The sequence below is a fragment of the Xiphophorus hellerii genome, chromosome 10, assembly GCF_003331165.1.
Source record: "Xiphophorus hellerii strain 12219 chromosome 10, Xiphophorus_hellerii-4.1, whole genome shotgun sequence".
In the NCBI taxonomy this organism is placed as follows: Eukaryota; Metazoa; Chordata; class Actinopteri; order Cyprinodontiformes; family Poeciliidae; genus Xiphophorus; species Xiphophorus hellerii.
In genome coordinates, this window is record NC_045681.1 from 8003684 (window position 1) to 8031478 (window position 27795).

General features: G+C 37.2%; 1 protein-coding gene across 5 annotated transcripts in view; it reads left to right on the forward strand.

Annotated features, from left to right (window-relative positions):
* Positions 1–337: 337 nt before the first annotated feature.
* Positions 338–27795, forward strand: part of adamts14 (ADAM metallopeptidase with thrombospondin type 1 motif, 14) — a 50794-nt gene continuing 23336 nt past the window's right edge. For 2 of the 5 annotated variants that reach the window (XM_032574304.1, XM_032574308.1), the window contains exons 1-5: positions 339–981; positions 1235–1650; positions 16072–16228; positions 20166–20362; positions 25482–25565. In XM_032574304.1, coding sequence (XP_032430195.1) covers positions 903–981; positions 1235–1650; positions 16072–16228; positions 20166–20362; positions 25482–25565 — 933 coding nt within the window. In that variant the 5' untranslated portion in view covers positions 339–902. Of the gene's footprint in view, positions 982–1234; positions 1651–16071; positions 16229–20165; positions 20363–25481; positions 25566–27795 lie in introns of all 5 variants that reach the window. The other 3 variants (XM_032574307.1, XM_032574309.1, XM_032574306.1) reach the window with 2 other exon arrangements.

Sequence of the window (27795 nt, forward strand, 5' to 3'; positions counted from 1 at the left end):
TGTAATGTGAAGGAATGCTGTTCCCAGATTTATTGCCATGTGATCACTAACATATGTTTGTGGACTAATGTAAACACGCTCTCTATGAGTTATTACCTTGCATCTGGCGTCTGGACGGGCTTTTTCGGCGTGTTACAGAAGGAAAAATAGTCCAAATTCCATGACTGAACATCAGCTGTGTCTGAGGCTGTTTTTTCTCTCTCCCAACTTAATACGATTATATAACGTACTATTGCCTTTATGAGGTAGGGGGGAAACGCGTGTCTCAATATGTGGCTGTCTTCAAGGGAGAATGCGCTCCCAGTGGTTGCAGTTTAGCAGTTGTGCGTTCCGGAGCCGCACCATCGGTGCGTAATTGTGCACGACTGGACTGCAGATGTTCCACCACTGGGACACTCTGTCTCTGAATCTCAACTCTACCTATTTTTTTTTTCTCCACCTCTTTCTCTCTCAGTGTAGGCGTGTGTTAACTCAGTGCTGTCCTGCTGAAAAAAAAAGTTTTGAAAGAGAGGAGGAAAGAAAAGGGGAGAGGGGAAAAAGTGGGCAACAACTTCCAACCGTCCCGGTTCTTATACCGGAGAGTTTGTCGTCATCAGCACCCCCAGATATCCCCCCCCCCTCTTCGGTTCCCTAAATGGACGCGGCAGTTTCGGTGTGTGCAGTTCAGCGAGGGCCAACACACTGGAAGCAGCTTCAGTTTGGCGTGTAGACCGGGGAGGACGCTGAGAAATGCCCGGCTGCCTCGCTGGAGCTCAGCTCTGAGCACGTTTGCTTTTGCGTTTTGGGCTTTTTTTTTCATTGGAGGGGGAAAGAAACTTTACTCACAAAGTTTACTACAGAAAGGAAAAGTAAAAAAAAAAAAAGAAAAAAAAAGTGGCAGCTCTCACACTTTAGCCCTCGCTATGGATTGTTTATATTTATTGATGTGCTTTTCACTTTGTCAAATATGTATGGACCATATTCTGGCTGCGGAATCAGAGGGTGAGTCTTTATTTTAACTTTTTTTATTGCATTTTTATAAATGAAAAATGTATGCAAAATCCTAAAAACTAAAAAAGACACATTATGTTGAAAATGAAAAGAAGTATTGTTGAATTTTCCACTGAATCCCCTCCAGTTGGCATTCTATTCCTAAATAAGCACTTCTTATTTGACCTTTCTATTCATTTTTTTCCCATGGCATATTTTATGTCATTTTTATGTGATTCTTATATGACACCATTTGTCCCATCAGAAAAACTCTCTGGAAAGTTAAGTGAATATGGTCTTATGGTGCCATTCAGCACAGACTCCCAAGGCCGGTACATTTCTCACGTGGTTTCTGCTGGAAGTGGAAGTAAAAGTGAGGCTGCTGATGAGAATCTCTCAGCTCCTGGCAGCAGAAGAAGAATGGCCCGCAGTGCCCCCCAGACGCCCTCAGTCACCTCTAGTACGGGTCAGCACTTGTTTTTCAATGTCACCTTGTTTGGGAAAGAGCTCCACCTTCGCCTGAAGGCCAACAGGAGGCTGGTGGCACCTGGAGCTTTCGTGGAATGGCAGGAGGACTTTGAGGAAAAGGCCAAGGAACGCATCCACCGAGACTGTGTCTTCACTGGTGATGTGACCGACATGCCAGAGGCCTCTGTGGCCATCAGCAACTGTGATGGACTGGTAAGTGTGAACCTTTAGTGGGGCTAAACACAAACAAATTAGTTCAATAATTGAAACAAATATATATACTGAAAACATCCCTCTAAATGTTGCAGAACATTGTTTTTCTAAACTTCTATACGCTTTATGCTTTCATAGAACACCTCGATTAGTGTTTTGTTCACGGCTTCACTTTTATATCAAACAGTTACAATAACTGGATCATTTTTAATGTTCTCTTTTCAGAACAGGGTTCACAGAGGAAGATCACTAGTGGCACACTGTGTCTGTGTAAAAAACCAAGCAGTGATGTTTCAGAGATTAGAGCTGTTTAAGGATGGTAGAGGTTTGCTGTGGTCTTGGTTCCTCTCTTACTAGCCATTAGCTTTGGGTCCACAAACAACTAATTGGGATTTATTCTAAATAAAACACCCCAATAAAGTTATCAGCTACAAGCTTTAGGTACATCTCAATAAATTAGAATATCTTCGAAAAGTTTGAAAAGTATAGGAGTCAAAGTAAAACTTTATTGATATATTAAGTTAAGCTCAAAATTATTCATACACCTGAAAGATTTAGGTTTAAAGTAGTCTCTAAATTTGACATACTGACATTTTGGATTAGCCAATTCAGAGTAGTAACTTGGATCTGCTAGATAAATCTACAAAGGGAGCAAAAGATTATGGTGATGGAAAGGATGCCTTTCAACCTCAAAGACTAATCACTGCAGGTCCATTGTGAAAGTAGCAGTGGAAACATGCAAATGCAATGCCAATAAAACAAAAGTTTCCACAGATTTTTGGGGAATATAAATACTTTTTAAAGAAACTGTAGGAATAAACAGATTATTTTTGCAAATAGCTTTGGTTATGATCTTTGAGGTATCCTCATGTCATTATCAGTCAGAACGCATGTGGTTGTGTGTAAATGGGTGAATGTAATGTGAAACGTCTTGTACTTGTATAGCACTTGATAAAGTGCTATACAAATACAAGCCATTTACTATTTACCATTTTAGAAACAAACTTCAGGGCTATGAATGCTTTTATTCTTAGCTGCATATAGAATCTCTGAGCTGTCCTTTTAATCTTTAACACTTTGAATTTATTTGACTGTACGTTGGCAGAACAGGTGTTTGAATGTTTTTATTCTTAGACATTCAGTCACTGAGTTAGCCGAAGCAGTAACTTGTGATCAGTAAATAATATTCTGTTTCCGTGGGATTTTTAGTTGCTTCTAATGTTCCTCTAAACATATTTTCATTTCTTAAGAGAAGCAGGGCACATAACATCGTACTGTTTTACTAAAACCTTTCACTGCATATGTTTGTAAGCTATCAAACAAAAGCACTACGGGTTGAAACTAGCATTGCTGGCAGAGCTGATGAGGGAGCGCATTTAGGCCTCAGCTTCACCCAGGACGCTCAGTCGGAGCAGCTGCAGTTGGGCACGCAATCAGCAGCTGTGTGCTGAGAAATCAATAATAACCACTGATTGAATCCCGTCACGAACCCTCGCTGCTCGTACAGCTCACAGTTTTTCTATAAGCTGGTTTTGTGTGGCAACCCAACCTGACTCTAATGGCAAATAAGGTTAAAGAAATCAAAAATAATGACTAGTTCTCACTGCTTGTGTTATCAACCATTGTCATTGTAGTCCTAAAAGTTAAGTGGAAAGAGACAAGTTTATTACTTTATCTAAATGTTTCCCCTGAATGCTGTCTTTCCTAGGAGACAAATTCTGCCCGTGTTGCATTGTAAGTTCAAAAGGCATTTTTCAGTTTTAATAATGAATAGGAAATCTGAAAACACCACAAAAACACAAACTAGAGAAATTCTGTGCTGCATTAGAGAAATGATCTCTCTCTGTTCCACATTTCCACCATAATTAAGCAAAGGGAACAATTAACCATAAATCTGAAAAACAAAAAGTCACTTGGTTGCATCCTGCAACATCAGAAGTCCCCCTCATTCTGCTCTTGCGTAGCTGCTTGGTTTTCAAATGTGTGTAACAAAACAGAGAGAGAGTGAGAAAAGCTGAGCCACTGATGGACGTTTACTACAAAACAGTTGTGTGACACGTGAACTGGCAGGCTTGAGAGCAGCCAATGCTTGAGCTATCCAAAAAGCGAAACTATCTCAAAACTATTTTTGACAGAAATCGCATGAGCCAAATAGCTGAAGAATAATAATATATGTGCAGTTTGTGTTTTTAGAAAAGTTGTGTTAGTAAAAAAGTTTCACAAATTTCAGTCTCTGTTTTAAAGACCATGTTTCATGTAGATTAATTGAATTCAAGTTTGACCAGTTTAATTACTTATTACTTTGGGCTAGAGATGATTCAATACAGTCAAGCGTCTCAAAAAACTCATTAGAAAAACATTCATATTAAGAGTTAATCTGAGTCAGATTCCAACTCCATTGTCTTTAGCCAATTGCAATAGATGGTTATATGTTCTTCCACTGTTTATATCGTGCGCCAGACATGGGGGCGGCAATAACAGAGTAAAAAACATTGATTTAAGACTTGATTTAAGCTCTAACATTCAGATAGCAGGATCAGAATTTGGTATAAACCACATGAAAGGATGCCTCTGTCCTGCTCACTATCAGCAGTTCAAGCTGGTGGCGGTGGTATAAGGTTTTATTTTCTTGCCACACTTTGACAAGGAAGGACAAAGCAGTTTTATTGGTACAGCACATTTTCAGAAAAATGGGAGTTCAGAAGGCTTTTTGTGATAAGAAAAATAAAGGAGCAAACAAGCAAAATGCATTACATTTCCTTGACAAAGAGAGGGAAAAAATACCAGGCGGAAAAGCAGACTTCAGTTCATGATGTTCCAGTTATTAATCAAAGTCAGTTGTGCGCAAATGTGTTTTTAGCCTTAATTTGAAGGAACTTTGTGTTTCAACAGTTATCCAGTTTTTGGAAGCTTGTTCCAAATTAGTGGAGCATAAAAACTGAATGGCGGTTCTCTGTGTTTGGTTCGGAATGTGGGGATGGAGAGTAGACTTGGACTAGAAGACCAAACAGCAGATCTTTATTTTGGTAGCAAGTCATTGAGCAATTGATAAAATAACAAAAGTATTTTAAGGTCTATTCTCACGAGTGTAAAGACATTCGAACTGGGCTTTCCTAGTTTTAATGAGAATGAGAACAGCAGCATTCAGGAGCAGCTGCAGCTGTCTGATTGACGTTTTAGCCAGACCTGTGAAGACCTTGCTGCAGAAAACAATTTGACCAAAGGTGATGACTTGAAATTGTCTTTATGTGTCTCTGAAGGTTCAGTTCTGAGTCCATCACAACACCCAGAAATGGGGTCTGATTGGTCGTTTCTGGCTGTAACATTGCCCCTTAGCACTAATTAAGACCCAATCTTGAGTTTTATGCCTGACTATGTCTTTACGGCTCAGTTGTGATTGCACCATGTCTCAAAGCTTAAATCAGCTCATGCTGATTTCTTGAACATAATGATATCGCTGGACTCCAGTGGTCTCCACGGTCATCACAGGCCTTTTGGGATATACAGTAACGGGGACGACGTTGATGTGCAGAGGCAAATATTCACCGACTTTAAGATCCCGTCATGTCAATATCTGGAATGATATTTGAAGAATGTGTCACTTGTATTGTTGCATCTAAGTGAAAAACATGGGTCAAATCTGAATTGCTATCATTAGCTATGCAATTAACTGTAATTAAGATGGGATTAGGTAAAACACATCTGCTTTGCTGTGTAAAGTCTGTATACTGTCACACTCAGGCACAGCATCAATCAGTCAATTGTGTTTAATTGTTACCATAACCACTTTACTAACTTCATAGGGGGAGCTCAGCAGCTTTAAAGCCCTTAATATAGCTTTGTTTGCACCATCAGATCATTAGTAACAATGGGGATGTTGCAGAATGCAAACAAGAGGGTTTTTTATTATTCAGATTTATTGTTGCTTCAGAAGCTCATCATACATGTGATGCTTGCGCTGATGGTGGTTTTAAATGAAACCCAAAAGAGCATCCAAACCATCTATTGTTAAGTAGCTTTAAATATTTCCAGACTTTAGCCTTTGAGAACTTTGAAAGACTTGTACGTTTTTTGAAAAAGATATTTTCTCAGAGTACGTATATAGACTGCTGTTAAGAATAACCCTTACACATAGCAGTTTGAAATATATCAGTTTAATAAAATCAAAAAATAAGTAGCTCAAAATCATTGAATGAAAAAGTCAATTCTAAATATGAATAATATTAAATATAGATTAACTATAGTCCATCACATTGATTATGTTGACTGATCGCAGAAGCTCTAAATTTTACTCAGTAACTGAAAAAGTTATTACTTATTCTGAAACTTTGGTGAGCACATTTATATTATCTGAGGAACCTTAGAGCTTTACTGCTCAATTTCTAGTTTATTTGGACCAGATTTGTGTTCCATCAATACTCCATTAGGAAGTAATACATGTCTCTTAAAGCTACTTATGTCCTCTCTGTGTTGTTCCATACAAGTCCGGCAAACCACCTTGAGAAAAAAAATTAATTAAATCAAACCATGCTTTCTTTATTATAGTAAAACCTGTGTATTTTGTGCTATTTCCTGACAGACTGCTAGACTGCTATTGTGCACTTTGGTGACTTAAGGCTGCAAGTGATGTACTAGCACATTGCTACAAAAAAAAAACCTCCCCATGCTTTTGGGCTGCCACTATCCATCCATCTAATTGACAAACGCCTGAGAGACAGGCGTGCTTATTCGTCAAATGTGTGAAAGAATTGTAAAAAAATTTTATACATTATATTTTAAAGGCTGAAGTTACAATGCTTCCAGTCTCAATTTCATATATACAACCGATTTCACTACATGATAAATTGCTAGCTCCCTTTTGTATAAATCGTGTGGCAAAAATCCCAGAGCACATAAATATGAGTTACAAGTACAAACTGTTAAAGATAAAGGGAAAAACAAGAACCCCCAGCTCTTCTGCTCAAATATTTCTGAGCAGCCATATTGGTCATGAGAAGCCAATAAATCTTAGCTTGTTGATAAGAGGCCATAATTAAAGCCACACATTGCAGCTTTGATAGCCTTAGCAGAAACAACATCCATCAAGTCATCATAATTGATCAATTATGTGTTTAATGAGAACTCCAGCGCAGCAGTAAAAGAAAAATATCACACCAAAAATAATCGTTTAAGGATCTTTATGTACTCACCTTGATATTCTAATTGGTTAAATTAGACTCCTCAAAATGAGTTCCTCTCTGATTATGTTAATTAATAAAGCAACCTTTTATTAACTCAACTTGAGAAAGAAACCTTAAACAACAATGCTGTTCAGTTTTAAATACCATGGCCTTTCTAATTCCTATTGAAGAAACATTATGATATCAGCAATAAGAGTTTTATGCACCTCTTTTTTCACCCACCATATAAAAATTGATGCTAGATCATGCTAGAATTTGTCCTGTTAGACTCTTCCTTTTTTAGAAATCATTTGCACTGCTGATTTGGTTGTATCTCCTGCTATCTTGATATGAGGTATGTATATAATGTTTATGGAAACAAATCTGAAGAGCCATCTGACTGAAGACTGTTGCTGTCTGACAGCATCATGTCTGTCATGACGAGTTAACAGCTCAATGTCTGGTCAGCAGTAATAATATTTCACAGTAACATGACCTGAGTTACACCATAAGTTGTTGGCAAGCACCAATAATTAACCTCATTTGCTTTTGCCACTTCTCTTTAAATCTCTATCTGACCGGATGTTTTGAAAGCTGGGCAGAGAGATATTGGGGTTGGGGATATTATCCTCGCCCAGTAAGATCAATGGAATAGATGGTTTGAACTTCCTCCTTCTCTCTCTGCTCTCCAACCTTTTCAGCTCCTCTGAGATTTGGGGTTGTAGTTCAGGTGTTATTTGAGCTTTTGAGATTCCAATCAGCTGCTCCTGGTTGTAAAGAACAATACCTTGTTGTCACGGCGATGCATAACAACTGTTTGAAAGTAAAAGAAACAAACAAAAAAACAAAAGTGTATCTAAAAAACAAATGTGGCTTAGATTTATCTCTTTTATTTGAGACACTGTGAGCTGCTAGCACTCTAAAGGCACATTCACAGAGATGAAAGTCGGGGGTGCTATAGTCACGTTTTACTTGTGATTTATGTGAGCACTCGCTTTAAAAGGTGCTGTCAGACTCTCAGGAATATTGTCCATGTGATTCCTTGAATCAAAGCCAACTTAAATACAGACCTGTTGGAGCAAGCAGGGTGGGTGCTTGGGGAGCATTTGAAGCTACACAGACAGGCTGACATGTAATGCTTGATGTGGAAAGCGCTCAAAAGATGATGTGTGATGAAAGGACTGTGAATGAAAGGCATAAAAAAAAGTACATCACGCATTAGAGTCAGAATGTGCGGGTCAGATCTTTGACACACATCGTGTGTTTTGTCGTACTGCCAGCATGAAGTCTTCAAAAGTGGATGAATCAAGATCAGAGTAGATTCATATCAGGGATTTGTTTTTCTTACCCATATCATGTGCATTTATTAAAACAAAGCATTGAGCGGTATGGGACAGTTTTTTTATATATATATATATAATATATATATTTTGTCATGTTACAACCAGAAATAATAATCCTTTATTTGGATTTTATGTGGCAGGTCAATTCAAAGAATGGAATATGAATGGAATTTGAAAATTAAAAACTACAAAGTGTTGTGCACATTTGTGTTCCAAACAATGTTCTTATCAAATATGACCAGCTTTACCACCACCATGTTTTACAGTAGTGGTAATGTTCCTTGGTTCTTCAGGGAGTTGTTAATACTTTTTAGCAAAGCCTTAACCGAACAGCTGGATTTTTAGTGCGACTAAATTAGACTAAATAGGATCATGTTTATTAATGTTTTTTCTTCTGAAGTAATTAGTTGCACTGGATTTTTTTCAGGGGTTTGTAATATTCTAAAACAATGCATAGTCTTCCTTTCCAATTGTGTTAGACTTTTACATAAACCCAATAAATGCATTTTAGTGCTTGGTTATAACCGGATGAAATCTGAAAAAATTTTCAGGTTTCAAGTTATTTCATGACTTTAAGCAACACATTAGCCTTGTTTGATCCTCTGCCCTAAACCTGATGGTGCAACATTATTGGCATTCTTATCTTATCACATTACACTATAAATCATTGATTTATCTTTGTTGCTAAAGCCCCACTGTTTTGTTGGCTGATGATCCAACAACCAATCTGTACTCATAGTTTATTGTTTGACTGCCTCAAAGTTTGTGATATCCTCCTGTTGAAGTCTCCCCTTCTCGATAGCAACAGCTGGCACGCTACTGTTGTGGAATGATGAATGATGGATATGATAATACTGGTGTTGCTCATGTGTTGAGAATTAGCCCAGATGACAGATGGGTAGAGTTACACGTGTGATAGATGTAACACGAGTGCCTTACACACCCTGTCACCGGATGAGGAGCGCTATTTCTGTGTCTATCGGTCCAAAAGTCACAGAGGCACCTAGCAACAGTCAAAGTGAGACAGCTTGCTTTTTTTCAGGTCTAAGTAAAAGACTTTGAGTTTCCATGTATTGGAAATAGATGCAGACTGTTGTACCCATGCTTGCATGTTTTACTAGGATTATTCTAGCCTTCCAACACCCTGCTGGTATGTAGGCAGTCTCTAAATAAAGATCTATGTGATCTGTAGCCAAAAATGTGATATATTTCATATCACTCTCATCTTTTACTGCAGCATATACAGTATGTTTTTGTATTTAAATGTTCTCTAGACAAATGATGCATCATCCACACTTATTAAAAATAACTTCATTTCTCAGTGAGTTAAAATGCTCAAATTAAAACTGAGATTACCGAGATTATGTTGCAATAAAAGCTGCTTGTTTAAAGTTACGCTGCATGTCTGTAGCAGAGGTGCCAAGATTTGTGGATGAATGTTGCTGACTCTCTTTGCTTTGATTTTATTTGAAATATTTTTTTTTTTATCTGATCCAAGAATTACCTTATTTGTTAATGTCAGGCATTAAGACTGAGGTCATTAATTTAACATCAAAATCCATAAACGTCCAGGCAATGAGAACAGCAAACAAAAATTTTCAACCACAATCACACACATTTAAACAACAGTTCAGACTGACACTTTGTGATGGTGACATTAGGAATTAGAGACTTGTTAAGACTTCCAAAAAATAAAAGTTTTAAATGCTGTCAATGGAGGTCCTTGCATAAATAACACACTGAGTAAGCCCCTTCATCTGTTGTACTTTACCCCCCACTACAACTAGCAACAAAGGATCATAAAATTACATACTAAACGATTAACAGTTGTTACCTTACTTTAATACTCTTGACAGGTACAAAGAAGCTAAAAACATGCAGTTTACTTTGAGAGCAAGAGGTCTGCGTGCAGTTGTGCAACCCTAAAAGATAAATGTGGTGCTTAGATGCTCAGCGAAAGGCAGAGTAGATGATGACAGGACACCTTGTTTGTTTTGTAGAACATGGTTTCTGTGCAAACATACAAACTGGTCAAATTTAGACAAAGAAGTTCCTATGTCTCATGCTGTTACGATTAGTATAAGAAGTGTGTTTTTAAAAGACCTATTTCTTGTTTGCAAACTGATTTGTTCCCTTGTGCAGCTTGCTGGTTGATTGAGCTATCCACTTTATGTTAAATTGGTGTGATTAATTCATGCAGATTAGTGTTGTGATTATAACCCCTCTGTTTTTATTCATGATTCTCTTCTTGATCAGTCATATATGTGAGCACTGTGAGATGTAAAGGATAAAACAAAATGAGGAACTAAGCTCCTTCCTCTACACTCTGTTCTGTTTAGTTATTTCCCATTATGACACTGCCGCATAGGTGAACCAGGGTCCTACTCTGTTGATAATTCTGTTGCTTTTTTCCTCACAAAATTCGTATTTAACAGGAATGACAGAGAGGTCCAGTCCCTTCATATTGCTATGGACCCACTTCATCCTACCAGAGATAGTATATCTTATTACAAAAGTTCAAGGGGTAAATTTCACAGAAAGAGTACACCATTGACTTCATGATGTAACATCGCAGTACCTTTCTAAGTCTCCCAGTTTTTTTGGTGAAACAGTAAGAGAGCGTGCCTGGAACCTAAATGCATGTTTCCAAATAATCTACCACAAATTACAGGTTGAGCCTCCGGAACCAAAGCTGGCTTTTAATTTCCCTGCATCCGTAGCCTGTGGTGCTTATTCAGCTTTCGGATTTTTGTTTGTCTGACATGCACCATAAAGGATGACTCCATCAGATTATCTCAGGCAATGATGTAACTAGACCACCAAGCGTGATGGCAACACTGCAGTGTAGCTATGCCTTTGTTTACCAGCTATCTGTGATTAATGGTGGACATCATTCAAAGCTGGAAATGACAAGAAGAAACAATAAATAGGAAAGATTTGATTTTGTTTTTCTAGAAAACAATCATCTTTATCTTGACATATGAATCACGGCATGATTTCCTGTTGAGGAAAGCATTGTTGCAGTGTTTGAAGCCTATTACGGTTTAGAGTAGTGTAGGATTTCATCTTGTTTCTTTTTGTGAAGAAGCACCCAAGCTCTTAACTTTGACAACTGCTGGGTGACAGAGATGCATACCACGGTAATAAAAAATCTTTGCCTTAATGATTTTATCACTTAACCTTCCAGTAGGGATTTGAAAGGAATACTGTCTCACCCTAAAATGACATACAGTGCATGTGGAACTTCAAAGTTGTCCCTGCAGAGGTGAGGAATTTAGTGCACCAGTGAGCTAAAGGTTCAGATTTATGTTTGGTTTTTTTTCGTGTGGTGTGGCACAGCCGGATGACTCCCTCTCAAACTGCATGCTGAGATTGTAGCGCAGCCTGTGGAGTAACATTATGACCTCTATGTCACTTGACTTCAGTAGAAAAAAAACTTGCCTTATAATTCATGCCTGTATAAATCTGGAAAACTGTGAAGTTGACAGTGGAAAAAAGGAATAAAACATAAGCTGTTATCTGTCACATGTTCTCAGGCAATTATGAAACATGAGGGAACACTTGAATGTCGATGCAATCCCTGTTAGAAAGTCACAGGGTTTTGTCTCATGGTATTAATCTAACAATTATAGTTATAAAATTCACCCTCTTTTCTTTGATACCACTAAACACAATGCAGGACAGCCAACCTTTTTCAGTAGTCGAATGTAAGCTAATCATACCAAAAGTACAAATTTTCTGGGACATCCTCAAACCTATCAGGACACAGCTGTCTACCAAAGCTGAAAACCTGACAGCCGTTAGGAGCGTAACTTCTGTGGATGAGCTGCAGACATTCACATGTCAGGTGGGAAAACTTGTATTTGTCATGTGCTTCACAAATTTGGTAATGTATGAGAGGGTGGGAAGTCATTGTTAAAAGATAATATAAGAATTAATTTTTGTTGTTTGCAATCAGTCATGCAGGAGGTGCTCTGGTCAACAAAGACTAAAGGAAAACATTTTGCACCAGCTGTAATTGTTTGGTATTAATTTGCTTGGGTTCAATTAAAATTCACTCCACAAGTTCAGAATTTTTATTTGTATAAAACATAAAAAAAACCCCAAAAAAACCTATGACACGTTTTTTCTGCTTAAAAATGATGCCATACCCTTGTCTGGAAGATTAAAAATGACTCAGCTCAAATTATGCAACAACAGTGACACATGATCAAATTTGTTCTTATTGCAGACTTTTGTCTCTCACTCTTCTTTAACCCAACTGTGCAATGTCACCCTGAAGGTAAATAAATATATCACTGCTATTGAGCAGAGAGTTACCAAACTCAGATCTTTCATTTCTGTTCCATATTTAGATTTCATTCAGCAGCTGTAAATACACACACACTTGCCAAAGGTTTTGTTGGTGTCTCTGTGTCACGAAGATAATGATAGGTTGAAGAGGTTTTCCTTCTTTCTCAACAAAGTCTTGGAGAAACATTTCAGCTGAAAACAGTGTATAGTAGTATGGGCTTATTTGGAGTAATTTATCCAAAATGGCACATTGAAGAAATGCACTTTTTTCCCAAAAGTATAAAGTTATTTCTGTGCACTCTTAGTGGGATGTTTTTCATTGCAAACAAATGAAAATAGACAAAAGCTTAAAAACAAGGGCTGGCAAACATGTGATATGCTGTAATGCTGGTTAGTGTTGCCATGACAGTGTCATCAGCTGTAAATAAACAAATACTTAGCAAATCAAGATAGTTGACCTTTTGCTTTGGGTTCATTGCGAGCACAAACCACAGACAGTGATACTAAGAAATAAGTAATTTCCATTACAGTCAACTTTGGTTTAATGAAAAACCTATGTCTGGTTATAGATGCTGTTTGTGTAATGAATCACCTTGGTGTTATGGCAATAGCAAGAATGAGTCAGGGAATTATAAACACATTGAAAATCAGTAAACACTTAAAAAGATAGAGTGCATTTTTTGGAACATGAAGTTCTCCACATTTTTTCATTAAGTGCATATTTTGTACGTTGTTTGTGTGCTAGTGTCTTTTAGCATCCCTTCATTTTGCTGTAGCATTTAGATCTAATTTTCTTTACACAGTCTAAAGTGACCCTGCTGTCTAATATTTATTGGCTGAGTTTGTCAAAAAGTAGGTCAGTGTTGTGACTAAATTGAAGTGATTATGATGATAATGATCATAGCAAGGTTTCAAATGAAAATTCTCTTGACCAAATTTAAATGAGTTTAAAATGTATTGCAATGCAAGTTGTCAAAAACTAAACACTGAATTTAGGGTTTTAAACAATTTCATTTTGTTAATTAATAATGGGACCTTCTCAAATAGCAATATTTTGATGTACAAAATCTATATACAATAATAATTAAAAGTGCAAATATATTTCAACCAGAAAATAATGCAAATCAAATGTGCACTTCTTGTGCAAAAATAAAAGAATACTGACCCTCACACTGTCTGCACAATCTGTTTTATTGAATTTTAAAACCTACCTTTCTCATTGTTATTGAGATTTTTGATTATTTTATTCCCCAACCCTTGTTATGACAGTCATCCTAACTTGATGTAGTTTGTAATGACATGTATTACATTACAAACTATTATAGTTTCTTATATACTTTATTTATTTATTTATCTTCAAAAATAGCTGTTTGGAAGGAGTTTGCAGAGTTAGCCTAAACCTTAAGTCAAAGCACAACTTTATGTTACATTATATGACGCCAATGATCCCATGTTCAGCCCTGATTATCTGTTGTAAAGCAGTAATTGTGTAGCCTGTCGAACTTGCTTCCAAAATGTGACTCAATACTGTCCTCAAAACACATCCTGTGTACAGATAGAGCAGCTGTTATCAATATCATTACATAAACAATGCATCACATGACCAGGAGGTGACTAGCAGTGAATATGTTGACGGAGAAATGTCAGTACACTGTTGCTTTTGATCTGTAGCTACACCAAATATATGCATATTGTTATTCTGCATAGTCATAACTCAGAACAGTGTTGTCTGGGAAGATGACAAAAAAAAACTTTTCTAAACTCTCAGGAAAGGCAGACAAGATGCTCACTGCAATAAAGGGAGGCTTTTATAATTTAATAACACTTATTCGTACCCTTTAAGTAATTTCCCTTCTTCCTGCACTTATTTGTATTTTGCCACAATTAGTTGCAGCTGTTTAGAGGTGTATCTACCAGCTTTGGAGATTTAGAGTCTGCACTTGTTGTTTATTCTTCTTTGCAAAATAGTTCAAGCTCAGAGCATGGACAGAGCATGTCTGTGCATAGCAATTTTCCAGTGTTGCTGTCTCAATTGCACTTAAACATAGACTTTGACTGGGCTATCATAATGTAAAATGAAAATCTACCAACACCATGTTTTACCAGGGGTTAGTTTTCCACTACACATAATATTTTGAATTAAAGCCAAAAAGGCTACATGTTGGTTTCTTAAAGATGTGCAGCACTAGAGAGTTCTTCAGGAAGTTTTCTTATGGTCCTGCAGTCAACATGGTTATTATTGCTGCTTCTCTGTTTAATGTTCTCTTTATCTGACCTGTCAGTTTGGATGGACAGCCATGCCTTCACTTGATTTTTTTAGTCACAATCATTCTATTTTTAGATGATGAACTGGCCAGTATTCTGAGCGATAAAGCTTGTCATATTCTATTGTAATTTAACCCTGTTTTAAATTTCACTGCAACATTTCTTTTCACCTGATGCTGTTTATTTACTAATGTTCACTATGAAACCTTGGAGGCTTTCACATGGCAGAAGGATTTAGTTAAATTAATCTAGTTCATTAACCACAAAAGTACTTTTAAGGGTAACTGGTTAAGCCCCTAAAGTTATTTAGGGGTATATGTAAATTTCGACATTTTTAAATTTTTTCACATGAGAACCCCAATACAATAAAGTTTGTGGTTGTAAAGGGGCAAAATGAGAAAACGTTCCAAATATAAGCTATTGTTAGGCACTGTAAATATAAATCTAATCTGTAGAACTTGAAAAAGATCTGAATAAACAAGCAAAAAAAGTGAACTTGGGATATTTGCAAGTTCATCCTGCTCTACTGCAGTTCTGCTCCAATAATAAACCAATGATAAAGTACTGTGCCCCCGTAAAATTACCCATATAACAAAATGAGCACAAGGTGTGTACTTCTGGACCAGACAGATATAACTTAAAGTGACAAATAAACTGATTTTCTATGCAAATAAAATGCACAATCTGTTGCAATGTTTATAAAAATGTCTCACTCTGTATTATGTGGGCGTTTTGTATATTTATGCAATCAAGAGAAAATAGCAGGTTTGTGGTTGACTTGAATTAGAGAATGGCAGCTGCCTTCCACATTGACCTTTTTTGTAGACACTCGGCAACAAGCCTCAGCAAACATGATTAATTTTTCATACCAAAAATTATATTTCTGTAGCTCAATTAATGTTAAAATGTCTACAAGCTAATAAAACTTCTTTGTGAAGTGTTTGAAATTTCAGATTAAACTGAAGAGGTGTCGTCTGTATAAAGGAAGAAAGCTTTTTATTAGGATTAGGGTTTGAAACTTAAACTGCATTTTATAGTGGGAACTCTTTAAAGTAAAAGGCAAAAATCAAAGATACAAATTAAAGGTTTTTCTGTATTTGATTCAAAGTTTATTATAGATGTAAACAAATGAATTAGATTAGTAAAGTGTCACAAACCTTTTTGAGCTGTAAAATATTCAGGTTATTCACTAATAACTGTTTAGAAATAATCTTCAAAGCTGCCAAGTTGTGTCCACCTTCACCATTCCTTATTGCACTGAATCTCCCAATTGTCCGGCTGTACTGTTATTACAGGATCCAGTTGGATTAACTTGATTTAAAGTAAGAATGGTGCTCTGATACAAAGTTCTGTTTTTCCAGGCAGGCCTGATCCGCACTGATAATGGCGAGTTTTTCATTGAACCACTTGAGAAAGGCCAACAGGATGTGGAAGTAAAGGGGCGAGTGCACGTGGTCTACCGCAGATCGGCCATCAAGCGGGAGACGGGCCAGCGGAAAGAGGACTTACACAATGAAGGTAGGAGGAGGGAAGGAGTCTTACATCAGTGGAAACAAAAAGCACTGTGTGGGTTTAAGTGCTCTGTGGCTACAAAACGAACAGAACAGCTCAGCTGCATGGTCACTTATAGGTCCTGCAAGAAGGACGCGCAGAACACATCAGGTATTTATTTAAAATGGATAAAAAGACATAACCTTTTCTCACTGCTCCACATCAAATCAGAATAAAAACGTATTTTTTTATTCAGATTGTATTGACTGAATTATTTATATTTGCTAAATATCAAAATAGTGAAAAGGATCATTTTTAACTTTTTTCAAATTCTGTAGTTTACATCCATTTTTCAAGTATTTGGTAGAACTGTCTTTCAAACAGTATGACTTGTGTTAAATGCTGAATCCTTCTTCCAAGCAGCTTCTCAAAATTGTTTGCTGCATTTTTGGCCCATTTCTTCTGACAGTCACATTTATTGAATCTTGCTTGGCTACACATTTAAGAACTGTTCACAAATTTTCTCTAGGCTTGAGACCAGGCCTTTGTGATGTACCCTCCAAAACGTTGGCTTTCTTGTCCTGAAGCCACTTTGTAGCTAGTTTGGTGGCATTGTCCATTTGAAAGACCCATTTGTGCCCAAGGTTTGACTTTTCTAGATGTCTTCTCAGATGTTGCTTCAATATTTCCACATATACAATCTATTTGGTAGCGTGCTTCAATCTCTCCTGCAGCAAAACACTCAAACAACATGATACTGCCACCCTCGTACTTCACAGTTGCGATGGTGTTCTCCGCTTACAAGCTTCTCCCATTTTGCCTCCAAAATGGAGCAATGTCATAATAGCCAAAATGAAGGTCTTTGCCTCTGAGTCCATCTGCAAAACATCATCAGGCTTTTTGTGTTGCTTGTGGCGTAATGACTAAATCCTCGCTGAGTGGGTTTTCAGCCCCCGTCAGCACACTGCTAATTTCACTGTAGATTAATGATATTCTCTCACCAGCATTGTCTCTAGGCTGCATCAGTTTTGTTCTTCGTCTCTGGTACACTGAACCCATCTCCTTCCTGAGCTGCATGATAGCTGCACATTATTCTCATGATGTATACTTGCATGCAATTGTTTGAACAGATGAATGCAGCACCTTCAGCCACTTGGAAAATGTATTCAAAGATGAGCTATGGATGTCCACGATTGTCTTGCTGATATATTGTCTAATTTCTTTATATACATTTCTTATGAAGTAAAAAAATATTAGTTTGTGGTGTTGTCTAATACTGCATAAACAGTGTTCCTCTGATCACTGTAAATATTGAATATTAATCTTTCAGAAGCTCACAAGGCCATGTGAGAATGCCACAAAGTATTTAAAGTCATACTAGTCATAGTGTACTTTTAACTTTCTGAAGAAATGGAAATATATATATTTTTTCTTTTACAAATAGAAGTTTGAAAAGTGTTGTCTGCATTTTTGTCCAGATTCTCCTGGAGTTTGCCTCCATCAGGTTTGCACATCAAATTATAGAAATCTGACCCTATGCTTCTTGCCTAAATATCTGAAGTTCACAGATCTGAAAAACATTTATCGGCACAGATTCTAAACTGTATTTAGTTTCGGACTTTGACTGGGCCAGCCTAGCACTCAAATATTCCTTGCCCTTCAATTTGTAGTTCTGGGTGTTTGTTTGTTGCTCTCTTGCTGGAAGGTGAAGCTCAACGCTCACCAGCGTCACTGTTACTGCCGGGGAAGAGACTTCAGCCTGATGTTGCCACTATAATGTTTCACCATTGGGATGGTGTGTTCAGAATGATGCGCATGTGGGACAAAAAGTTACATTTTGGTCTCATCTGGCTAGAACACCTTCTTCTACTTGTTATTTGTGGCCCTTTATGGCTTCTGGCAAACTGCAAACAGTACTGCAGTTTTCTTTCAAAATGGATTCTTAATGATCACTTTTCCATTGTGTCCAGATTAGGCTGTCACTGAATCCCTGGTCACATTTAATTCGTTCAAGTTTGTGAATATAACAAAACAAAATTTGGTAAAGATGGAAAGCTGTTAATACTTTTGCATATTGTGGTAGGTGGAGTTGATTTTATCTTACAAAAAAGAGAGATGTTGCACCTTTATGGTATGAATAAACTTTTCCATTTGTCCGTGTTCCACTTTGATCTCAGTATGTGGTAGTCTTTACTTGCAAATTTACTACTTTCATCTGGGAAATTATAAGTGTTCGCCCAAAAATATACCCCAGACGTTCCAAAACAGGCAAACCAGACGGTCATGCTGAGCCAGACATCAACACAAGGGTCAGAGAGAAGCAAACACTGAGCTTTATACTGAAGACATCTTTTGCAAAAACATTCTTATATGCATGAACACGTTTTAAATCCGACACCAAAGCAACAGCAACCAGTATGCACTCAAGTCAAGTGTGAATTTATCTCTCCCTCCAAGCACTGTCTTCCAAGAAAAATCCAATGTAGCGTAGGCCTTAAGATTTTCAAAAAGCTGGCAAGGTGGCATGTTTTACAATGGAAAGAAGTTGAAAGCTCAAAAGAACAAAACAGAGCAATTATGCTGTAATATGTTGGGACTCCCTCATTACTGGTTAAGTTTAGTTCTTCGCTGTTTTGACAAATGTGCCCCAAATTAGACATCCTGTGGCAGACTGCAATATTTGGAGCCAAAGTGACCTTAAAACAAGCTGAATAGATGGCTGATAGGCTTCAGTAGAAAATGCTGTTAGCTTTCCTTAGTTAACTGCTCAAACCTTTTGTGCTTCCTTTGACTTGATAAAATAAAATAAAAAAACACATCAAAATTTCCTCCACTCTGCAGACTGTAGGTGTGACAGTGTTTGGGTATGGTGCTTTCACAGATGAGAAAATAATATGATTTTAGAATTTCTGAATGAACCAGATGCTTTGGGGTGTCATATAAAATAACATCCTTTTAAATAGCTTTTTACATTTGTATGTCTCATGTCTAACTTTGAGCCTTCTTCCGTCTGTCACAACAAACACAGAGGGGTAGTGCTTGGGTAAGATACATTCACTGATCCGGGTAAAAAGAAATCTACTTTATTTAGTTTCTGACTGACTGGTCACTAGATAGAGCCGGTTAAGGTGAAAATCAGCCGATTTCTGTATACTTATTGTTAGAGAGATAACGTGTGGTGAACCAACATATTATTTCCATCTGAAAATCCAATTGGGTTCTGCTTTCTCAGCATGAAAACTACAGAAAACACACATTCCATAATATCATACATAATTAAAGGTAAAGGAGCTGTAGCTTGCAAATTAAATCCCATCTTGCACATTTTAAAGGTTACTCTGCAGCTTTAAGGTTACTCTCTGGGTATCTATTAGGCCCAGCAGTGGAAGCACTGTTCACAAAACCAGCTGGTATGATGAGGAATGCTGTGCTCTAATGGCACAATGGGAGACTCAGGAGCGCAGTGGAGCCAAGAAAAGGGGGTGAACTTTCATTGACTGTCCATCAATTTCTTCTCCTTTAACAATTGATTCAGCATCTGCTGGAAAAGTCACTATTTTTACAACCTACTTTCTGCTGCTTCAGCCATGATTGTTTTACCATCCAATCATACAGCTGACTGGCTCTGACTATAAGCATGAGCAACATTTATTTTTTTCATTGAATACAATAATTACAATTTCCAGTAAGTTATTTGGTTTCAGGTAATCTCCAAACAAAATATTTTGTTTGCATTGATGTACAATGTGATTTTTAGCATATACATTTTGCTATGGTGTTACTCACCTGGGAATTTTCCACACAGGACAGCTTGTGTGCACGGATTAGAGGCAAATATCTGTGTTTTGCATAAGATTCTACACAACTAGTCACTTCATAGGGCCTGAAATAAAGCGCATATTGACAAGGAAGATTTTCAAGGTCTGCTTATCGGTTATGTTGTATCCTCCTCATGTCTCTGCAGTGGCAGATGTTGGCATCGCAGACCTTCCTGCAGCTCTGGATTTGGTTGAACATAAACTCTCCGAGTCCGAGCGCAAGAGGAGGCACGTGAAAAAAGACGACTACAACATCGAGGTTCTGCTGGCTGTGGATGACTCAGTGATCCGTTTCCATGGCAAGGAGCACGTGCAGAATTACGTTCTCACCCTAATGAACATTGTAAGTTCTGAGAAGTGTGACATGCATTAATACTCACCTCTCTGTATTATTACAGCCCTGAAATAAAATATTGTCCAAGCACTTGCCTAAAAAAACATCACCTAATCGGCAATTATAGTCTATCCCTGTGTTACTTAAACTCCTTATATTCCATATAGAAGTGAAAGTATGACTTTCTCAGAGAATGTTGGTAAACAAACAGAGTCATGAATACCCATAAACAGAGACATTTAAAGCAGAGTTAGGTTATAAAACAATATCCAAAGCTTTTGGACATCTCAGAAAATTCTTCATTGCATCATCTGAAGATAAAAAGAGTTTGGCACATACCACACATCTGCAGCACACAACCTCAGCACATAGATCCCCAAGGCCCGGTACTGGGATCTCATCTCTTTACTATATGCACACACCCCTTCAGTGACGCAAGTCATCTGATCTCCTGGCTTCTCATGCCATGCTAAGCTGATGACACCCAGCTCTACCTGTCATTCATGCTAGGATCATGTTAGCATTCGTTTTCTTCATCAGGAACAGGGGAGCAAAAAGATTAGAATTAATTTTGTCTTTACTATTACTCATGTATTCGACCAAACAATGACCTTGTTGTCAGAAATAGTCTAGATATAAAAGTGTGCTGTTTCTTAATTTGTTTTGTCTCTAAAACCATGTGTCTCTGCTATAAAATATTGCTGAATGTGTTTATATTGACTTCAAGCTCTGCCACATTTTCCTTTGCAGCTGACAGATTACCGATGAGAGACGGGGCCAAAACGAGAAACTCTCTGAGAAACTCTCAGCTCGTTCATTACAGGTTCCACCAGCTCCTACCACCATAATCTTCTTACTGAGCCTAAATCCCCCCCAAGTCAGATTTTCACAGGGAGCTGGTTTCACTCTGTAACAGTTACCATTTGGACCATGCATGGCAGTCTGATTAGCTGCATTAGAGCACTTAGAAAGTTGAGTGGGAGCAGTACGGAGCAGCCATGGAAAGTGGTGCCAGACGTTTGTTTGAACTGCCAAAGCTCTTCTTACATAGAATGATGTGTTTATTTAATTAGGAATTTATACCTAAAATCTGGTGCCAAATGTCTTTAACAGAGCAAAATGTCTGACTTTTACTGAGCTTGATTGTGCTGAGTAGCAGCTCTGACTCATACACACTGGGAATCTGTCAGACCTTGGTGTTTAATGCACTCTGATGACTTAATAGCATTGGAAAAGGCTATCAGGAGGAGTACATTTGAAATAATCTTGTTTAAAATTGACTTGAGTGTCACAGTAGATTAAGTCAGGTAATTAAAAGTTGTCTGAATATATCTCCCATTGTACTGGACTTTTATTTCTTTATTTTTTACTTAAAAAGTGGTGCAGTTTAAACAATCGAAGGTCAGAACCCTTCAGCTCTGCTTGTAAGCCACGGGTTTGCTGTGTCTGAAAGAGCTCTACCCGCTCAAATCCCTCCGAATCCCTGCTCCAGGGCTGCAGAATGTGTAGTACCACCTGGAGAAACTCTCCCGAGGGATTGATTACTGAACATCCTGTCTGCACAATGCCAAGGTGACTAGTGAGGTCTCTGTTGCACAATGGTTGTGTTGTTTGACCACTGCAGACCACGTTTTGTCCATGTCAGTGCAAAACCATACACAAGCCAGAGACACCTAGCGCCTGTAGAGCACAGCTGCTAGGCTCATTTTCCCCCACAACAGCTCCATTTCAGTCCTTCTTGTGTGTGTAGGTGTGTTTGTGAGTGCTCCTCCTGGATTTGTAATTATCTCAGTGTGCACGGGGCTGGCCCGTCCCTCAACTGGACTCGCTGGAAAGTTAAGAATGCAACCACCCGAATCTCTCAGTTGAGAGAAAAACTCCACAAATGCTTACAAATTCCATGACAAAACTTTTTTGTTGCTATTTTTTTTTTAGCTTTCTTCATTTTTTACCGGCTTCTGTGCTACGATCCAATATAAACACTTGGATATAAGTCAGTGTAGGCATTCCTAGGGATTTTGAGTAGAAAATCTGTGCAACTTGGGGTCACTCAGAGGTTCCTGAATTGTTAACTGAAGTTTGTTTCTGAAAGTGGGATATTTACTTAAATAGACTTGAGTGAAACCTGCATCCCAGAGCAAATTTGGATTCATACCAAAGAAAGGTTTTTCTTCTTAGGTGGAAAAGTTGTTTTTTTTTTGTTCAGTTATCATTTCCATGTAAAGAGCTAATTCTTCTACCAAATATCATTATCAGCCAGAGGTTGCACAGAGGAAAGTAGGTTGTCAGTTTTGTTACAGTTTCCTTGAGAACTATGTTTTTTTATCTTCATATTGTGAGGAAACAGGACTATGAACATGACAAAGGAAACATATCACTAGTTAGGGATTCTCCATGGTGTGCTTTGAGGAAAAACGAAACAAAATCCTGTAGAAACTTTAAACGGAATTAGACAATAGCATGGCAAATAATTAAGAACAAAATAAAAAACTCACAACTGACTCTTTAAGGGTTGATTAAAAACCTCTGACTTAGTTGGGTGAGTCTTGTTAAAGGATTCTAAATTTCTGCCTGACTGTCAGAGCATAGCTCCTCTGAAAGATGCACTTCAGGGGAAGGAGTCATCATGATGGGCTTATTAACCAATCAGAAGCAAATCTGGGGTTACATGAGAACTGTGCCATGCCAGAAAACCAATGAAAACACGAATCTATTTTTTTAAACCATGTTTTTTAAGTTTATTTTACTTCAGAGATTTCTTTTCACTTTCAACAGTCACTATTTACCCAAAATAATTATCACACAGGAGCAATGATGTCAACCACAGTCATATACGTACCTCTCACTGTTTAGAAATGTTGGGACACCACCTGCATCTGTAAGAACTTAGTTTTGATTAGGCCTTAAGCCCAGAGAAGCCATTCAGGAAAAAATACCCTGTAGGTGAGAGGTAAAAGCACAGGAGTATTAATGCAATGCACTTTGTTCTCATTTATAAATACTAATTGCACTGAGTGTAGATAATTTTATTTCTTTTAAAACAATAAAATGAGTTAATCACATTAGAATAAAGCACATTATGCTTGCCAAAGAAAGCTGCGGTAGGACAGCCTGCTTTTACATAAGCAGGTTGTTTTTATGACAGCCGATTTGCTTTAGCGTTAATGAAATTGTTAGACTACACCTCAGGGTCCAATGACCCTAATTAACCACACAACCTTTTCCAGCAAAGGGCTCTGCAATATTGAAAGACCGAGCCTAGCAACAGCATGGGGATCTAAGCATGGTGAAATAATGTTTTTGCTCTGCAACACATCAAAAATGAAACAGCTTTCAACAAACGTGCTTCATATTGCAACAAAATGAAAGGAAAATTTGAATTATTTCTAAACAACATGGCTGACTTAGACCAACATAAATGCATTAACCCATGCTAAATGGATGCAATGCTTCAAAATGTCTTCACTGGTGAAACAGAATCGGTTGACTTGAGAATACTAGAGCATCGTTCATAAAGTTTGTGTCAATAGATAAGAAATCTTCTCTAATGTGTGCATACACTTTTACTTATAGGATAAGCGTCTTATAATCTATTTTTCAAATATGTCAATAAAGAGAAAGCAGGATGTGTGTGAGCTCAATACAAAATAGAAGACTGCAACTTTGCCCATTGATACAAAACATTTTTATTCATCTTTAACTTTGCATCCATTTCTTTTTTAAATAATATCACATTATATGTTTCAACATAAAAATAATCAATTATAACAAAATGGTTTAACAGTTGTCAATCTTAAACAATTAATGGTGTTAATGGTGAAAACTCTAGATTTGGCCACAGATGCTTATGAAAAGAAAATAACTGTTGATGATGAAGAACTAATTTTTGCTGTGCAATGTTTTAATAAGTTTGTCATATTATTGCTTTTAACTCAGAAAAGGTTAGGTCAGGATTTTAGCTATATGTTACTTTAGTTGAAAAGTATTCAGACCTGTAAAGCATTTAGAATTTTACTCAGAACAAAAAACTAAATGTATTTAATTGAGATTTTATGTAATAGACTACACCTAAGGAAAAAGGTGTAGTCTTGGTAAAGGAAAGGGATTAATTTAGTAAAAAAACAGGTATTTTTTCTCTTTAAATACCTGTTTCATCTCCCCTTTTTAAAACTGTATTTTGCTGCAAGTCTTTTGAGGCATTTTTCTATAAGCTTTGCAGCTCCTCCAGAGTTACCTTGGATGTCTTGACTCTTTCCCTGATTAATGCACTCCTTACATGACCTGCATGGAAACAAAAGAGACTGGAAACCAAGCATAAAAATGGAACAAATTGACAGAAGATTAAGCAGATAAATTGGGCAGGGAATGACAGAAACTGGGGAGTTTGATCAGTGAACAAGAAACAGGTGGTTTATTAGTAACAGGAGGAAGGCAAACCAGGCAGACTGATGGAAGGAGAATAATTAACTCAAGGGAAGCTGAAGTAGGACTAATAGAATAAAAAAATAAAAGGAAAAATACCTGAGAGTGTCTTAAGAGAAATTAATAGAATTAGCTATATGCAAATGCAATCTCAAATTGTGTTTCAAACCTACGCGTAACTTTCATGGAGATCAAAATGCATACTTTTTTCCAATTTTTTACTCCAGCTGGAGTAAGAATGCTGCTGATCTGTGATTACTTCACATTTTAAAATTCTAGAAGACATAAATAAAAACTAGTACATATGTAAATACAAAAATCTCTCGACTATCATACGTGTGAGACTTATAACTCACCCACTCAGAATTATTGAAGTTTTCTTTTTGTTTTATGTCTAGCAGAATTTTTAAAGGAGTTGTCACAGCAGGCGCCCTTTTTACTTCAACTGCCGCTTCTTCAAAGTGCATTTCATCAAACCAATTGGTTCTACGGGGCTCCAAATGAGGGCTGACATGTAGAAATATTTTTTATGAATATGAATTACATTCTAGGGGACATTTGGCTTAGAATTTTAATGAGATTGTAGCATAGCATGCTGTTTTATCAACCTCTTAAAACTTGAAATACTCACTATTTGTTAGATATGGAGATTAGCGTCATAATCCACTTTGTTGAGCAGTGACAGAGCCTCTTTCTTTCCTTTCAGGTTGATGAGATCTACCATGATGAGTCATTAGGAACCAATATCAACATTGTGCTGGTCCGCATGATAATGGTGGGGTACAGACAGGTGAGTTATGTCATACACTGTTAACATTTTAGTATAGAGATGTACAAGAATGCTTGAAATTTCTAAGTATTGTCTTCAACTACCTTTGACTTGGAGAATAGCTCTATGGAGTAAAAGTAGTGTCATAGAACTAGTAAAGAGATACATACGAATTTAAACTAATTAGTTTTAAAATAAGGTATGGTATTCTCAGGTCAAATTATTTTCTATAGATTAGTGAAAGTCGCCTTTTGCCTGCTTCTGATGGGTCAAACTTTGAAAATCCCCTTTTACATCCAAACCTTGATACTTGTTTTGTGTACAATATAACAAGGTCTGTTGTTTCTTCCTTGTATGCAAGTATAACTTTTAAAGTAATTTAAATTAGCTTTATTTTTCATTTTATGTCAGCAAACGAAAAACTAAATCTTGCTGTCTCAAGACTAAAAATGTATTTGCAGTCATTTATTTATGTCCAGGAAGTCAACATCAATGTGATTTAACACAAGTTCTAAAGAAAACACATTAAATACACCCCTACAATCTAAGAAGTCTATTTAAGATGAAAAACTTCCTGTTTTTCTTTCTATGTTGCAATGTTCCTGCTGCTTGCCTGCATGCTGCTTGCTTATTTTAGCTGACACACCCCACACTTATTTTCAGATAATTGCATTCTGTTTTAACATTTTTGTCACAATCATAATTGTGTTTTTCAGCATGTTTTAAAGTAGAGCTACCACAGAAAGAATAGACATGAGACAAAAGACTTATGTTGGTCACCTGCCCTACTGCTTTGCTTTATGATTGCTTTTTAAACTTGCAAACATTAGTGCTCATTGTCTCCAGACATAGCATGCTGCAAGTAGGTGGGCATGTTCAGTTTTGGTCGCGTCTGACCAAAATTTATTTCTTTAATATGCTTGCTGTGTTCCCTGGATGGCTACTGGCTCAGTTTATTGAGGAATTTGTATGACATAACTAGTACTAGTTGTCTTCCTTTCACCTAGGCTGTGGATTCCTGCAGCTCCTCCAGAATTGTTGTTGAAAATTTGATTGCATCTCTGTTTATTAACCAGCTGGTCAATATAGGTTTGTGTCCCTGTCTGGGTAGGTTTTCAGGTATGCTGCATTTCTTTTTGTATTTTGGTTCATGAACAAATATAGAAAAGGTAAAGGGGTATATGTACATTTACAGGACACTGCATTTCCTGTAATTGTTTAAGATTGACTTAGTGTCTACCCAGAAAGAACATGTCAGTTCAGCTAAAAAAAAAAAAAAAAATTTAAAAATGTGATTCAAGAAATGGTTAGATCACAGGTGTCAAACTCCAGTCCTCAAGGGCCGGTGTCCTGCAGTTTTTAGATGTGCCACAGGTACAAAACGCTGGAATGAAATGGCTTAATTACCTCCTCCTTGTGTAGATAAGTTCTCCAGAGCTTTGCTAATGACCTAGTTATTCTATTCAGGTGTGGTGCAGCAGAGGCACATCTGAAAGTTGCAGGACACCAGCTCTTGAGAACTGGAGTTTGACACCCCTGGGTTAGATCATTAGTAGATTTTATTGTTTCATGCACAGAAAAAACACCTGCAGGGAGTTTTTTCACTTTAGAGTGCTGTATTACATTTAATTGAAACAAACTTAAACTTACATGCTACTTTTCTATGGCAATCAAACATTAAGTAACAAAACCACATCTCACATTATAGAAATATTATAATTGTACACTGCATATTAAGAAGCACTTGTTTGAAATGCAGCACCTCCGTGTGAAGAGATTTGCAGATAGATGGGGCTTGAATTGAAAGCTTATACGAAGTATTATTGTAATATAAGCAAATTGGCAGAGTAATGTCAAAGGAAGAAAAATAAGTACCAAGATGCCAATATATACATACTGGAATCTTGTTTGCTGATACAAAATTAAAAGATATTGGTCCATTGTCTAATTTATTGAATTTTGTGTGTCCACATGACAGATACAAATGAGTCATTTTCTACATAAGCATTTCCGTCTGTAATCAAAAACCGTTATTTCCTCATAATTAGCTGATGTTGACTGCAGCTTTTAGCACAAATAAGTTGGATGTGTCATCAGTCCTTCTTTCAACAGACATTTAGGAAATATTAAGGTATGAGTTCACTTCCTAGCCTCACATGCTCTGTTTCTGATCCAAGCTGAGAAGATGAGAAGGAGAAAGCCTGACTTCTTGCTCACATTTCAGCTCAGATCGTTTTCACCTGGACATTAT